The sequence below is a fragment of the Paroedura picta genome, chromosome 4 (genome assembly GCF_049243985.1).
Source record: "Paroedura picta isolate Pp20150507F chromosome 4, Ppicta_v3.0, whole genome shotgun sequence".
Lineage (NCBI taxonomy): Eukaryota > Metazoa > Chordata > Lepidosauria > Squamata > Gekkonidae > Paroedura > Paroedura picta.
The window spans coordinates 95,843,549-95,860,603 of NC_135372.1; the positions used below are offsets into that span (position 1 = coordinate 95,843,549).

Sequence of the window (17,055 nt, forward strand, 5' to 3'; positions counted from 1 at the left end):
GTCTGCTAAAAAAGGAGCAAAAATGGAAGGCAAGTATGGAAATATACAATATTAGTATTAGTATGTAGTATTTAAATCACTCAATTACTTATTTGTAATTCCAATTTTGTGCATGGATTGGTTTGTTCAGAAGGGCCAGTGAAGTCTGAGATGTTTCCTCTCAATGAGTGAGAGAGAAATGAGCAATTACATTAAATCAGGTTGATACATTCGACTGAGTAGAGGATACCATTATACATCATGGAGATTCAATGAAACACCATGATTGCATACATCTTCGCTCTGGAAATTGTTCTCTAGCTTTAAGGAGAATCCCACCCACTTGGACAGACCTGAGAAATTGACGCTACGGATGTACTTCAGCAGCTCTGCACCATCTACTGGGTCCATCTTGGGGCAGAGGCCAACCTTCCCAGGGCACAAGGTCTTGTGCATGTTGTGCAGTGCATGGCCCATTGCGTAGACAGCATCAATTACAAATTGCACTTTTCCCTCCTGCTCATAGGCAGAGTCCTGGCCAATCCGCTCACGATCTGCAACAAAAAAAGACAGTGCTGGGTTCAGTTACATGTTTCTGTTGGAAGTTGTAATCCTAGCTAGGGTTTGCTACTTCCATCATACTGATTGCAGGATTTCAGTTTCCTCAAAATTTCAAAATTGCTAGGGTAATTGTTAGAAGGCTTTGCTATGCCTCTTGCAAATCAGCAACTGGCTTTCATCTAACAAATGAGCCCCCTGTTTTCAAGTATTGGTTTCTGGACCCTGTATTATCAGCCTCTCAAGGAGTCCAGTGGGGATGGGACACCTCTTACCCAACTTATATTATTTCACTCACTGGGAGCACATTTAACTTAAGCACTGTTTGTTCATGTTGCCTTGTTCCTTAAACTCTAAAACTTGAGTGCATGTGTGTGTGTTCTGCTCGAGCCTGCTATGTTTATCCTCAGTTGCACACTATCAGGCATTATGCTATCTCTTTTTAAACCAGATTCATATCTTGTGACCCAATAGTTTCCAAAGGCATACTGCACTGTTTCACAGAGAAGGCACAATGAGGCATATATAATAGCCCTTTAGTATGCTTTTTGTGATCCAGAATGAAAGCACAATGTTCCAGATTTTCCATAAAGTTAAGTAAGACAAATAGCAAAAAGTTTATTTTCATCTTACCAATAAGTTTTCTAGTTGAGCAAGAGATAATTAAAATACCTTTACAACATGAAATGAGGATATGAACACACACAAAAAAAACTGCCTTCACTGAATCAGAGCATCAGTTCTTCAAGAGCCATATTTTCTACTCAGACTGGCAGTGGGTTTCCAGGTTCTCAGGTAGGGGTCTTTCCCAACACCTACTACTTGATCCATTTAACTGGAGATTTCAGGGACTGAACCCGGTTCAGTCTTGCTTCTGTAAGCAAAGGCCTTTCTGTTGATCCACAGCCTCTCACCAACCTCATCCCAAATTCTATCACACCAATATTAGTCTTCAGATTGTTCCCATATACACACACTATTTGTAATAGTGTCGTAGTTAGGCACACAGCACATTTTCCTTGAATGTCCCTGATTTACATGCCCCAGCCCCAGCCCAAGCTGTAGCATATGCAAATATTATTCATCCTCTGGCATCATCCATCTCACCACTGGTTGCTCAGTCTCTCAGGCACTATCAGCTGTGTCAAAAGATGGTCTGTACAACATCCATCAGTTCCAGGATGTGCTCTATCAAGTCCTTGCTACTGCCAGACACTCCTTCAGTTTCCCTCCCATCCCTGTCCTTCCTCTTCTCAGTCCAGCCAGCCCTGGATTACAGGATCATTCAAGTATATGGTAATTACTCATGACAGCTGCCTGCCTCTCCATGTCATAACCATTCTTAATGGGACTTTAAACATGTTAATCATTCAGCAAAAGATACAATTATCATGGTGCATTTTTAATTAGAACTAAAAGAGGGGACCCTTGTGCTATGGTGTGGTGTAGAACTTTGACAGGAAGTAAAAGCCAAAGACTCCACAGCCTCCCAAATACTGTCCCTTTCCACAGAAGTTCATAGCAAGGGGAGATGTTTGTGCACAAGCAACAGGATTTAGAGGGGAGAAGGGATTTCAGAAACAGGGAAAGTTCTGAAATTAAAGAAGGCACTGACCTTGCAGTCTGTGAGGCAAAGGGCTCTCATTCTAAAGGATTTGTGAAGATCAGTTGCTGGGAACTGAGGATCTAACTAGATGAGATTGGGAGACCCATAACCAAACCTTCCCACCATTTAAAAAAGACTGGGAAGAGTTGTACATGCTCAGATTCAGATATGCAGAAAGTGGGAAGGGGTTTATCTCCCTCATATCATTTCACCAGCTGAACCTCTCCCCATCTCTCTTAGCTACTTACTTGTATACTGCCGCCCCCCCCCCCTTTCCAAGGCTAATAATAGTGGGTAGAGGAAGCTTGAATGGCAAAAGTATACAGGTATGGAAGAAACTCCGGTCCATTCCGCATGACTTCAATGTTGCAAAAGGCTTCCAAATTGTAAACGCTACTAATTTGCAGTTATGCACGACGTCGCACACAATCTGCCACACTCCTGAAACAGTCCCACAAAAAGCGATTCGTTGTAGCGCTTAAAGGGAAATCCAGAAAAGTGGATTCACCCTCCGAAAAGCACTACACTCTTGCAAACAATCTGCAACAGTAGCGAAAAAGACCTATACGTTCCCATTGTTGCGGTTCCAGCCAAGTCCCTCCCCCTGGCTCTCTCCTCCGAACTTCCGGTAAAGCGATCGCCATTTTTTTTTCTTGGAGTGAGCAGAAAGCAACGAACCAGCGAGCCTTCATTCACCCAGTGAGGCTTCTCCAGCTGCTGTCCCTCCACAGAACTGCTTTAAAGCTCCCCTAAGTCACGAAGCACAACACAGCCCCGTTTGCAAGTTCCCTTTATTTTCGGCCGAAAATTGTGCCCGTGGACAGGGGGGGGATTTTTCTTTTCACTTGGGGGAGCATGGTAACGATGAATCACCAGCTCACACGCCAGCTGCCAGCTAGATGGGTGTCTACGTTAGGAGGAATCAAGGAATTAAGGCATATTCGTTGCAACGTGTGTTTTTCTTTTTTTAAAAAAAACCCTGTTCTTAAAGGGAAAGGGGCTTTTCGGGAGCATGATAACAGCCGCCCATTGGCTGTTTGTTTGATTGACGGCCAGGGGCGGGACAAAGCACAGAAAAAATCGCTTCCTGTATAGCAATTTTTGCGAGACCGGAAACCTGTGGGAAACGATTGAAATGGTACTGGATTCCACTACAAACGCAGGTATGCATAATGCCGAATTGCACTATTAAAAATAGCATTTCCGCTTTCAGGAACCAATTGGCAACATTGGTCCTTGTGCGGAATGGGCCTCCCTTTCCACCCCTCACATATGACCCAAATCCAACTGGGTCCCCCTAAGTAGCTGTTATTTCTCTATCAAAAAGGATATAAAGCTTCCCAGCTTCACATCTAGTTAGTTCCATATTCTAGTACAAAATGCCTACATGAGTTAAGAATGGTGGCCACAGGTGGTAAGCTGCAACTTCAGTCTACACTGGGAAAGAGCTGTGTTCCTCAGTGTGTTATTTTGGTTGAGAAAACCTGTTATCTATACACCTGACCAGTATTCAAGAACACACTATACATGTGAATTTTGTGTTCCAAAATTGATTCCTGGTGTAGCTCAGAACATGTCTCTATGCCAGATTAAACTGAGTCGACTCCATTCTGTGTCCTTTTGGCCTGCATTGATTAAAATAAATGTGTTGTTCAGAATCTGCTACAGCATCAAACATGGATTTCCTTGTCTCCCCCCCCCCACACACACACCTCCTCTTCTGTCAAGAGGTTCCTACATTTGACAGTGACAGAGGACATGTATGTCTAGCAAGTGCTCTGGACACCCAGCAAGCTCCTTGCAGCAATATCACAAGTTACACTAACTGTGCAGAACATGTCCGTGTTCTGTGTAGCCCCGATATTACCCTGTGGGGTGGGATGATTCATGTCAGAGGGATAGGAGACACTCTCACTACAAGGCAGTGAGAGAAAAACACAGCCATGGAAATGCTTCATTAGCTATTCAGATCTTCCCTGTCTCTAATAGTGTCATCCTCACCAAATTTACATTCTTATAAGAGCCAGCATACTTAGATGGGCAACATTCTGGTTAGGATTGTACTGTAACACTCAAAGGGTGTTAAAGTGCTAAAATTTAATATTGTCGTTTCAAATGTCAACTATCTAGAGGATATCAAAAAGCAAACATGGTAGCAAAATCACCCCTTTCACTCCTTAGTAATAAATGCTTGCTCACGTCTCTGAGAAGTCTTACATCATTTCTGCATCAGCTTAGGGGGTTGCTAAAGCTCTAAAGGGAGTTTTCAAAGTGGAAAAGAATGCTTCTCTGTATGTATTCACTATTAATTGTGCTGTTGACAATTCTAACAGACTCTGACAACAAATTTTGGTGCCTCATAATGTTAGCCTACAATCCAATGAGAATTTTCATCCGGTGTACATTGTACTATGAGAAGCACAAGAAGGACTCCTTCCCCCTCCCCCTCCTATTTCTCTGTCTTTCTCACCACCACCACCCACAGCCAGCTATTAATCTGACTGCACCTCTCTTTCTTGTCCAGGATATTTGACTGTTAGGATATAAGGCAAAGAGGGAACTACAATTCCCAGGCAGTTTGGCCTCAGGGAAGCCGGTCCTGGCAATGCTTAAGGTGTTGAGGGAGGAGGTTGAGGACCCCCATCACTCCATGTTGCTACATAAACAGCCAAACTCAGCACAATAGATGTGGGGAGAGTGTCTGGGGGCAGTGAGAGATTCATTGGGTGGTTAGAGACAACTGGAGACCAGAAACTCTTCAACATTCTTGGTGGCATCATTAGGATTGCCACTGTTATTCCAAAATTCAGAATGGGGTTGGGGGCATTGTATGATTCCCCCCTAGCAAAATAGCTTGGTATACTAAACTAAATCAAATATATGACTAGTTGTTTGTTCGGGCCCCATGATGGAAGTGACCATGGTGATTTAAATACAATATACAGGAAGGAGACAGCTATAGAAGCCAGACTATTTAGAGCTCTAAATGCTGTTTTATTTTCCATTTCCCAAACAGTAAGGAACATCTGGCTCTGTTTCCTTGTAGGAATTATAGTGGAGGGATATGTATTTCTGTAATATCTTCTTCCTTATAAAATATACACGCCGAGTGATTAGATTTGAGTCCAGTCGTACCTACTGGCCAACTATAATTTTGGGGTGTAAACTTCTGAGAGTCAAAGCTTGCTTAGTCAGAATAGAAGCATAAATCTGAATCCTTTTATTCTAGACAGAAGGTGGTAGGTAAATTATGCTGGCACAGCATGTGGAAGGTACAATGTATATTGCAAGCACCTTGTTTAGAAAAGAGTGGAAATGCTTGGGGGACAGAAAATTAGCATCTGTAGTGAGGTACGAAACCTACATTCCTTTGGGGGTCCATTGTTTTAAACTTGTGAACTAACTCAAATTCAGCATATTGCACTGTAATTCCTCTTAGAAGTGTCTTTGTTACAGGACTGGAAGGGATTTGCTGAGCAAGGGAGAACATTCAGACACCCTGACAAGCAGCGAGAATCTTGAAACAGTAGACCCTTGTAAGTACCCAAGACTACGACTCTTCCTCCCTTCGCACCCAAGTTTAAAAAATGCAGGCTTCCGTTTTATCCAGGGCAGAGTCTGCACGGGGCTTTTTATCCACTCCCACTCTGAATAAATCCCTGCCGTCTACACTGAATTTGACTCCCATTTTGATTTGGGGCACTTTAAATTTTCCATCTGCAACATGAATGACTGAGCTACTGTGACCCTACCTTTCCCCTGCGATATCCAAGAGCAGAGATAACTCAGTATAATTGATCCAGCCACTGAGGTAGAGAAGCAGTCTGTCCCTGATTGGCTGGGTGCCAGTTCAAAGACTTCCTAGTTGCAAAACCTTCAACCCAAGCTTTAATTTTTTCTCTGTTTCCCTCTGGAATCTATTTTAAAGTGACTGCGCTCCAGAATCAGCAGATATCTGCCTCGTTCTCTGAGAGGCAGCAGCTGCTGCTGGCTGGCTCGCCTGGGCTCCCCTCTCTCCCACTCGTTAAGGAAAGAAAGAGATGAGGAGCCTCCTGCTGCACTAGGCTTCTCCACCCACAGTCAAAAGAGGAGAAATAAAACATGACAGCTGGATCCCTCTCAGCTTCCCCAGTGAAGTGCAAAACACTTTCTATTTTAAGTCAGGGGAAAGCAATGAGACCCGGGTTCAAAACCATCTGAATTCAGCAGGATTGACAATGGAATAAACAAAGTAAGTGCAGAATCAGTCCAGATTGCAGTTCCTATTTGAGTTTGTTCAGTATAATGCATACTCCTGCAGCATGCAGCAGCCCCCAGCCATCAAAGTTCATTAAAGAGGTACCTTCAACTATCGAGCTTAAAAGAAAGTTTCGGCTTAACTTTGCAGTACAGTCAAATCCTGCACTTTGAACTGTGTCTGGAATATAATACAACCCAGCAAAGCAGTATTGATATATTAGTTTCATTGTAACCCGGCAAGGATTCTTGTAGCAACTTAACATGTTAGGTTTGTAATTTGTCACCTGATGTTCTTTGAAACCAAGGGTAGCCCTCAGTAGCATGCATTAAAAGTAAACCCGGAATTGTAGCCAAGATTGCAGTTGCAAAATACTTATTTGGGAATAAGTCCCACTGAATTCAGTGAGACATACTGTCAAGAAACATGGGCTGCAAAGCCAAAAGGATAAAACAGAGCTTGGGATAAATATATAGAACCCTAGCATTTTAGTGTAAGGGCAGAACGAATAAACGCCAAAAAGCTTTAAATGACTAGTCTGTTTTAACAGTTTAGTAATGTTTTAAGTAATGGTTTAAGTAATGGTTTAAGTAATATAATGTTAAGTAATATATAAAGGAGTCCTTTATATAATGGATTCCAGGGAATGGTAGAGGACAGGAAGGCCTGGAGGATCATGGTCCATGGGGTCGCGATGGGTCGGACACGACTTCACACCTAACAACAACAACAACAGGCTAAAGTGATTACAGTTGAAGTTGAGGATGTATGCACAACATTCCTAATTTGCAAATGTTTGGGTTTTGCTGTCTAGGTACAGGGCCTGCAAGACGGAGCTCTTCTGCCAGGTGTATGGTTGAGGCCAGAGCTGTACCCGGTGTTACCATAGGTGTTACCATCTGAGGATCTCTAAATCGAGGTCAACTAGGTTCCTCGCTCCCAGGGAGAGAGTTATTGACCCATGCTGAATGGCGGAGATGCTTAGTATTTCATTGTTTGCCATCTTGCTATGCTATTATATTTTGTATTAAAGGAGGTATTTTAGGAGATTTTATTGTATTTTATTGATCTTGTAAACCACTGCGAGACATTCGAGAGCAATGGTATATAAACATAAACATAAATAAATAAAATAGATGTAAATCTTAGTTTTAAAAGTGCAAAAAATACAGATCAAGTTTGTTTTTGAGTATTTTTATTCTTATGTGTATACTTTGTAACACCGTCTCTGTTCAGGCTGGCGCTAATGACCTTTTAGTTGCTTTGAGTTTTGTAGGGGGACAGTTGTTAGGCTGCTCCCAAGAAAATATTTCTCTCTCTCATGCTTGTTAGAACTCTCATCCTCAAAGCCTGATTTGTTTCCTCTCCCTACTAGATACCAGGTGTGAAATGGCATCGCTCATCTCAATGTTTGGGATAGCTTGATTAATTGTTTCTTGACTGGCAGCTAGAATTTAAGATGTAAGATGTTTAGTTTTTTTGTTGTTGTTATGTGCGAAGTTGTGTCCAACCCATCGTGACCCCATGGACAATGATCCTCCAGGCCTTCCTGTCCTCTACCATTCCCCGGAGTCCATTTAAGTTTGCACCTACTGCTTCAGTGACTCCATCCAGCCACCTCATTCTCTGTCGTCCCCTTCTTCTTTTGCCCTCGATCGCTCCCAGCATTAGGCTCTTCATTTTTAGTTTTAGCTATATATTTAGTCTCAAGGTCGGGGTATGTGTGCATTTGAGACCCAAAAATGGGAGCGTAGGCTGCTATTTCTCTTAGTCACTGTTTATTAAAATCTCCTTGTATGAATCTTGCATATTTTTTCCTTTGGATTTCTGTGAACCTCCAGGCCAGAGCCCCAAACGTTAAGTACCCAAAATCTTGAATAATAAACTTGTTTCCCTCACATTTCACATTAAAGAAGAACAGTACCTATTCCTAAATTCAGAATTCCATAAAAATAGGGAAATGCAGGAAAAAAGCCTCTGACAGTGTGTCCAGCAGAGCCATCCCCAGAAGTACCTATGCAGCTGCCAGGCCAACTGGGGTCTGGCCTATCTCATGTGCAGGGAATTGTGATACTACCCCAGCTGCAACCTCAACCAAAATACCAGCCCACCTTTGGCTAGATACTGCCCACATCCCCAGTGGGCTCGTGAGCATGCCCCTGCTGGTATGGACATATCTTGATTTGGAAGTCCTAGAGGAGCAGAGGACAGCAGGGAGAAAAGGAAAAGCTGGACAGATCACCCATCTAGAGGGGGGAAGGGAGGAAAGATTCTACCCAGCCCTGGTGATACTCTCCCACTTTCTGAGAGAAGGTCAAAAGCCATGGGAGTACAGTCATGTAACTCTCAAGGGGATTTTAAGGGCTTTCTGCATGCCATAAATTTAGCATCATGCTTACCTGGTGAAGACACTGTATTCCAGTTTCTCCACATGACATCGCCAACCTCCCACGTCTGGCCAGCAAACTGCTTGCTACATCCACCATTTTAAAGTGCAAGTTGGTGAATCCCCAAAAGTGGATTCACCAACCTAAAAAGTGCTATCCCCCGGTGAACAACCAGCAGGCCACCAAAGAAATGTATGGAGGTGAAGAAGCGCTACCTCCACCTCCAATGTTCTGCCCTCGCACCCGCCTCCCTCTCCCTTCTTCCAGTGGAGGGGAAGTGCTTTTTAAAAATGGAGAACCTGGAGCAACAAATAGGTAGACATGTACCTCAGCTGAGATTGTGTCTCTATGAATATGCAGAAAGGAATTTAAATGAATATGTATATTTTAAAAAATAAATAAAAATTGGTGGTTGCTGGAAGTTCACATGTCAATCAGCCATGCCGGGAGGGGATTGGTTGGCCAAAGATATTGACAGTGGTAGGCAGGACAAAGCGCAACAAGCCTAAAACATGTTGCTCTCTCTCCTCTCATTTCCGGCAGCAAGTGAGGAGTTCAACAGGTGCAAGAAGCAGCCATTAACATTCAAGACAGCTTGAGTGGTGTGGATCGCCAGTGAGTCGCTATTATATCTTGCACTTTGTCATACAGCAGGCTTTCCACAATAATTCCCAATGTGCAGAAAAGCCCTGTTAGATCCTTTGGATCAGGCCAGAGTGGAAGTCAAAAGGCAGCTGATCACCTCAGGGAACAGAAGAAACTAGGCAGAGCAAACCCCTCCCTTCCCTATTCTGAAGTCTCACCAGCCCTCAGGGTGAACTGGCACTGCCAAAGGCTGGGACTTGTGCCGCATAGCATAAAAAGCAACACAGCACATTAATACAATTATGTTCTATAGCTACTAACAACTAATTATGGGGAAGGGAAGAACATGTGATCTTGCAAAGATGCCAACAAAACAGTTGAATACAAACAACAATATAAACAGACAAATTACAGAATCTAGTAGTAACTATCAATAATAATATGCATATTAATCTGATAGCAGTGGTAGCACATACAGATTGAAGAACTGGAAATACCTTTATTATGGCCTAGTGGAGACAATCAACCACAAACACACTGCACACAGCCAACTCAAGCAAGAGAAGTGACCTTCACTGGCTCCTAATGGACAACTGTTGGACGAGGAACTCGTTGACTTTAGTGTTCAAGAGCAGTTGACACAGTTTAGCTCCAATTTTTCAAGCACCCAGCTGGAAGTAATTGACTGATTACATTTCAGAAGCCTAGGCTTAACATAGAGATGATGACATGGTTTTTTCACGCATTCCTCCAGCAGCATCACCGAAACGCTGTAAGTTATCACCAGAAGTTGCACATTCAAGTGAATGGCCAAGTGGAGATAAATCCCACTTGGCCAGTGAAATGATGATGGATGATGATTACCCTTTTTTTCAAATATGAGCGATAGTCTTGCATCCACATCCCCATGGCAAGATTTTGTGCCTTAGCATTTCTCAAAGCATAAATCAAATTCATAGTACAGGACTCTAGTCATTTTCAGGAATCAGAAAAAATCTATTTATGTTTGCATTTAAGCTGAGAGATTTCTACACTTACTACTCCAGTGGGCTGCATCTATACTCAGAAACCACAGTATCTTGAAGAAACAGGGATGTTGCCCAAAACTAAAAGAATGTCATATAAAATCACATAACAATACCAAGTAGAACAAAACATAAATAAGCAGCTTGGAGATTATTTTGGAGCATTAAAACTGTTTTGCTTCTACAACCAGAGTTGTACTACAGCCACAATAAATATGCCAAGCTGAGACCAGGGCCTGAGATGAGCACAAACTGGTTCATGAAGTAAAGTTCTTCACAAAGTTTGGCCAGTTTGTAGTTAACAAGCCATGTTCATGGTAGGACACTAGCATGAGCATTTCACATATCTGGCTGATGCTCATGGCAGTTCATAAATGGATACATTTCCCGATAGACTCACTGCCTCCACTCACTCAAAATGTTTTCAAACCTTTAACACAATGGGGGAGGGGGTGGAATTATCCAGCCTTGAAAATACCAATAGGAGCTCTCTAAAGCTTAATGGGCACTGCTTGCTGCCAATAACAGAATTATGATTCTGCTCCATGGAATCAAAATGCTATAGATATGTTCAGCTCAGCTCCATACCCTCTCCTTTGTAGGCTGGTGGCAGTTACATGGAATGGCAGGGAACTTGTTAAAAGCGGACTAGCAAAACACATTGCCTCTTGATTGTGAACTCCTTTCCCCTGCTGGTGCATTAGGTGGACTCAGGGCACTAAGCCACTCGTCTCTGCTCATAGAAAGCAGAGGGGGTTAGCTAGTAGGTTCTTCGGCTGAGGACCCACATTTTGATTCAGAATTCCTCTCCTATGCTGGGGTTTGAGGGTATTAGATAGACTCAGGGCTCTGTGCCACCCATCTCTCTGTTTAGACTGAGCAGAGGGATTTAGTTACTGGGTGCCTTGGCAAGGGATCCAAAGTCTTCCAGTTGTGAACCCCTCTTTCCTGCTGGGGTTTGGGGATGTTAGGTAGATGTTAGGGTTTGGGATAGTTCTGAGCCATCCCATCTCTCTGTTCTTGCTTAGCTTAGCTACTGGGTATTTTGGCTGAATGAGGACCCATGTTTTATATCCTCCCACCCAATGTGAACATCACTGTGCCATGAGGGTGAACGTGGGTGCAAAAGTTGCTTGACATGGGAGAAAGGCATAATAAAAAAGCGATTATTTAAGTCTTAACCATAGTGAATAAGCTGCTGCTGGAAAGTTAATCAGGTCACTAGTTCCTCTAGTCCACCATTACATGAATTCTGACAAAATCAGGAAGATGAGGACCTCTTGGGCTCTGTTTCCCAGTTTTGTTACCTGAAAAACTTTTAGCTGGAGATTTTAAGGATTTAACCTCATACCTTATGCATGCAAGGCATATACTTTACTACTGATCTACAGCCCTTGTCCATCTAAGGACAACTCCATATTCAATACTGGTCCTTCAGTTGTCTTAGCCAGGGAGACTGCAGGATTCAAATTCATCACATCACAGCTACAAACTTATGCAGAAAGTCAGGCCTAAACTAATGTTCAAAGCTCATACTGGTAACATATAGCCAAACTATATGTTATGATTTTTAAAGCGGTAAGTTTCCTAACTCATGTTCTCTGCAACGATACAACAGCTGTATAGAACAGCTGATAGAGATTCCAGACAGGCTTGGAATGGTGCCCTAGGCAGACAAACGGCTGCTACCCTTCCCAAGGCATTTTTGTGTACAAAATATCATGCTAGAGGGAATTAATTTGCCAGTTTTGCTGTTACACATTTACAGATATTCCACATATAGCAGAAGATTTATAAAAGAACCCAGCTGAGCAATTTCTGCATGGAAATCAACTTGGATTGGGCAGGGAGCAGCGGCCCTTCCTTCCCCCCATGACTCTGTCTTTTGTTTTTCAGAAGCTGTTCCCCACAGCTGTTGTGTGGCTACAGAGAACATGAGTTGGATCTGGGGAACCCGGAATCATCTCTTTTGAAAACATAACATGAAGTTTGGCTCCCAGAAAAATACTGTGCAAGCACTGTTTGGATCTTCTACCTGACATGCAATCTTACACCTAATCTGAGCAAAACGTCAATCACACTGGAAACTGTGTAAGAAAGAAAGAGCTACACAGATGACACCAAGTTGCATGCCCATTCTCAGTCCTGGCAACCTTCACTTCAGGGTGGGAGCACCATGCTCAACAGCTAATGTACCTGGCAGAGGAGACACTATAACAAATTGACAGAAAACTGACCAACAAGAAAAGATTATATCAAGGTGGTAAATTTACAGCCCATCCTTCAAAGTTATAAAAATGCTCTTGGACTACTTGGAGATTACTCATGTGAAACCCGTCAAGTTATCCCTTCTTTCCCATTATTGACAGGGACTATTAATCTTCTCCCTCAGCTCAGAGACCTTCCTGCATTCGTCTTTCAATGAGCAGACAAGCCACTCTATCTTGTCAAGATAATTACATATTTTTAAAAGAAGGTTATAATATACTTTAGTCCTGTGCAAAACCCACCGAGAATCCCCCCCCCCAGCCTTTTTGCTGTGTGGGGCTCCAATCTTCTCTACAAGATGCTGTTATCTAATAGTACCTCCCAAAAATGTATGTTGCCATTTGAACATACATAGGCACCCATGTAATGTAGTAACTGCAGTAAACTTTGTACATGTATTCCATGTATTCCAGACCACTTGATGCAGTGGTTAAGAGCAGTGGCTTTTAATCTGGTGAGCTGGGTTTGATTGCCCGCTCCTCCTCCACATGCAGATATCTGGATGACCTCAGGCTTGCCACAGCACTGATAGAGCTGTTCTGACCAAGCAGTAATATCAGGGCTCTCTCAGCCTCACCTACCATACAGGGTGTCTTCTGCAGGGAGAGGAAAGGCAAGGCGATTGTAAGCCACTTTGAGACTCCTTTGGGTAGAGAAAATGTGACATGTAAGAACCAACTCTTCTTCTTAGTGTGGTACTCACAATCTGGACCACAAACAGAACATGTCTACTAATACTGAGCATATTCACCCTGTAGATAAGCAATTTGCCCAGGGATCTTGTGATTACTATCTTCCTTCATCACTTTCAAAACAGTTTTTTTCCATCACAGAAAAAAGTATATCCTTTTCTTAGAATCTACATTGGTCAAAAGCAGGACCAATGAAAGGAGTGAGAATATTGAAAGACGAAGGTTTTATGAATACCCTCTACTGTCAAATTCTTATGAGGTGCTAAAATACAATGAACATTAGCCACAGGGTTATTATTATCATTTATTAAATTTGTATACTACCCTCTTGGGAAGGCCTCAGGTCAGTGAATATCATAATCAGTAAAAAACAAAAAACAAAATAGACAGTCAGTACTAAAATTATTCTTATTAAAATTTAAACTTCACTGTAGACCATTATTAAAAACATTTGAAACCATAATTAGCAGCTGTCCAGTCATTAATTCCAGCTCAGCCCAGATGCTTTCATTGGGCATTTCTGATGGGGGGAGTTTCTAAGGGAACTCCAGGAGATGTTTCCGGTTCACTGGCCTCAACCAAAAGCTTAGTGGAAGAGCTCTGTTTTACAGGCCCTGAGGAACTGTGCTAGCTCCAACAGGGCCTGGATCTCCTCTGGGAGCTCCTTCCACCAAATGAGGGCTCGGACAGAAAATGTCCCGGCTCTGGTTGAGGCCAGATGTACACCCTTTGGGCAAAAGTTCACTAGCCGGTTGGAATTCGTGGAGTATAATGCTCTATGGGGGGTATAGGAAATGAGGCAGTCCCTCAGGTACACTGGGCCCAGACAATGAATGACTTTGAAATCGAGTACCAAAACCTTAAACTGAGAGCCAGCACAGTTGCTGAAGCACAGGCCAAATACCAGCCCTTCAAGGTGTTCCAAAGGGGACCCTAGCTGCTGCATTCTGGACCAGTTGCAGTTTCTGGAGGAGGTGTTATGTGGGCTGTCACCCCTCCATCGCAGGCTGGCACACCCATGTCAGCCCTTCCTGACACTCCTGCATAGACCCTGGCACCAGAGAGAGAAAAGCCAGGTCAAGCCTTGCAAAGCATAATGGGAGAGCAACTAAAACACACTTCTTGCTCTCAAGCAGGACTTGGAGTTAGGCTTCCCCCAACCTTCTTGCTTGCAAACAAAAGAGGAGTTTGTCAGCACACCTGGCAAGTACAGAGAGACAAAGGCATCCTACCCAAGACTCCCCTCCAGCCAGCCAAGCATATTGTCTTGTAAACGGAACTGGCCACTCTCTTTCAAGACCAAATCTAACCCAAGATTTGGTCGTTGTCTTTTCCCTTATCACTATCCCCAGGCACAAGCAATCATCCAGGATTTGCCAGAAATGGGCCATCAGCCCTTCTAGATAGGAACTATTTCTTCATATTCCCAGCAGCTAGTTTCTTTGTCTCAGCAACCCATTTCTTTGTTGGGATCCAGCCACGATCACTGCTGGCCATCCAACTCTTTCTCGAACCACTGGACCAGGTAGGAAAAGCCCCCTGTAACCTCAGGCCACAAATTTCCTTTAAATATCAGGCTCCCACAGGCACAAAGTGCAGTCAGTTTCCAGGCTACCGAAACGCTGTCCGACGCTCGTCTTGGTCCCTCGTCCGTCACCCCAAATTGATTCCCTGGACCTCCAGAATTCTGCTCCACCCAGAAGGCAGGTAGATATAACTTCCAATCAAACCTTAGTATAGGTTCCTCCCCTATAAGCCTTTTTCTTGTGTGCTAGTGGCTAGGAATGTACATTTCTATGCTAGAGTGCATATGTGTTGTCTTTTGTCTAATTAGTGTGTGTTAATAAAGTCCTTCCATGTTTAGATCATTGTCTGCCTTGGTTCCATCTCAGTGACGTAATTACCCGGTAAACTGTGCAATACAAGGTCCCACATTATGATATGCTGCCTATTGCTGGCTCTACTAGCTGATTCCCCACAACTAAATTTAGACATGTTTCCTTACAGACATACATTTGGCGTAACAGAGGGATAAGGGTAGGCTCACAAAGAGCGAATTAGAGTATAGGGAAATCCAGTCTAGAGGACCGCCACATGGATCACTGTGGCTAGGTACTCCAGGGCCAAGTAGGGTGCTAGTAGCTTAGCTTGGTAAAGATGGAAGAATGCCAGCTGTGCTACTGTTTTGACTTGCGCCTCCATGGGAGGTGTCAAAGATCATACCCAGACTCCTGGTGGAATGTGAAATGGTCAGTTGCACCCCATCCAGGCAGGGCAGCCATGCTGATTGCTGATAAAACACAACAGTAAATTTACTGCCTCTATCTCTTGCCAGGCGCCATCCCTTTCTGCTGAGCCACCGTGAGATTTGGAAAAAAAAATAGAACTAAAATATTTTTAGATTAATAGTAATGCTATAACAATGTGTACAGAGGGAACCAGCCTGGCATAATGGTTTGGGAATCCACTTACCTATCTCAGTGGGGTAGGTTGATCTTGGTGGGATACTAAATGCCTCTTTCATGTAAATTCATTGACAAGCATTTTTTTTTGCCTATTGCTCCTTATCCAGCCTGCCAAAATAGTAGAGTGCCTTATCCAATATTGTAGAACCCATCATTGCTGGGCAATTGACCTTCTACCAGCTTGTTGTAGTGGTTAGGAGTAGGGTTGGGTGCTTCAGTTCCCGAAGAGGCCGTTTGTTCCCGACGCAGCCAGTGCTGCACCGTGGGGGGAAGGCATAGGCGTTGGTTCGCCTGTGTTGGTGCACCTCCCGGATGCATGGGCGTTGGTGCACCTCCCGGTGCACTGATGCCCGCACCTCTCCTCCCCCCCCCCCCCACAGCGTGGTGCTTGCTGTGTCGGGAGTGAACGGCTGCTTCGGGCACTGAAGCGCCCAACCCGTTAGGAGCACCGACTTCTAAGCTGGTGAGTGAGCCAGGTTTGATTCCCCACTCCTCGCCCCATGCAACCAGCTGAGAGGCCTGATAAAGCTGTTCTGACCGAGCATTAATATCAGAGCTCTCTCAGTCTCACCTACCTCACAGGGTGTCTTTTGTGAGGAGAGGAAAGGGATGGCGATTGTAAGCCACTTTGAGACTCCTTCTGGTAGAGAAAAGCAGCATATAAGAACCAGCCCTTCTTCTTATCTGAATTTTTGGGTTTGTTTATGTTTTAAGTCCCTAGCCTCTTCCATTGAAGAAATATATATCTACTTATATCTGCAATGTAAGGAGATAAATACTTACCTTTTTCTAAATGAAAGATGGGAATTTAGAGGACCAAGTACACATATTGGTACAATATTATATCCATATAATGACATTCTAATGCCATTTTAAAATGAATATATACAAGCCCCTGGAAGCAAAGGGGAAAAATGGTCACTGTATGGATAAGGTTAGGGGAAAAGGGTTCCATGTGGGTGAATTTTCCAACCAACAGAGTAACCATCCATGTGCTACTGATATCTTTTCCAAAGTTTGTTAAACGATCTGGTTCAATCCAGGTTGGAGAAAGACTGGAGAAAAGCTGAGGAAACTCCAGGAATGGCACAAGGGTACCATGCTGTAGGAAAACAAGAATATGTAAACTCCACTCCTTCAAAGCACTAAATCTATAGCAGATAACCTGCACAAAAATGGCCCATGACTTTCTTGGCAGCAGCCTGAAATGCCTATTAAAATTCCTTCCTTGGGGTTCAGGATTTTAGGGGGTG

General features: G+C 43.5%; 1 protein-coding gene across 12 annotated transcripts in view; it reads right to left on the minus strand.

Annotated features, from left to right (window-relative positions):
- GRM4 (glutamate metabotropic receptor 4) overlaps positions 1-17,055 on the minus strand; it is a 506,939-nt gene that overhangs the window by 68,097 nt on the left and 421,787 nt on the right. For all 12 annotated transcript variants that reach the window (XM_077334409.1, XM_077334410.1, XM_077334412.1 and 9 more), the window contains one exon: positions 333-533. In XM_077334409.1, the coding sequence (XP_077190524.1) occupies positions 333-533 (201 nt within the window). The remainder of the gene's footprint in view (positions 1-332; positions 534-17,055) is intronic.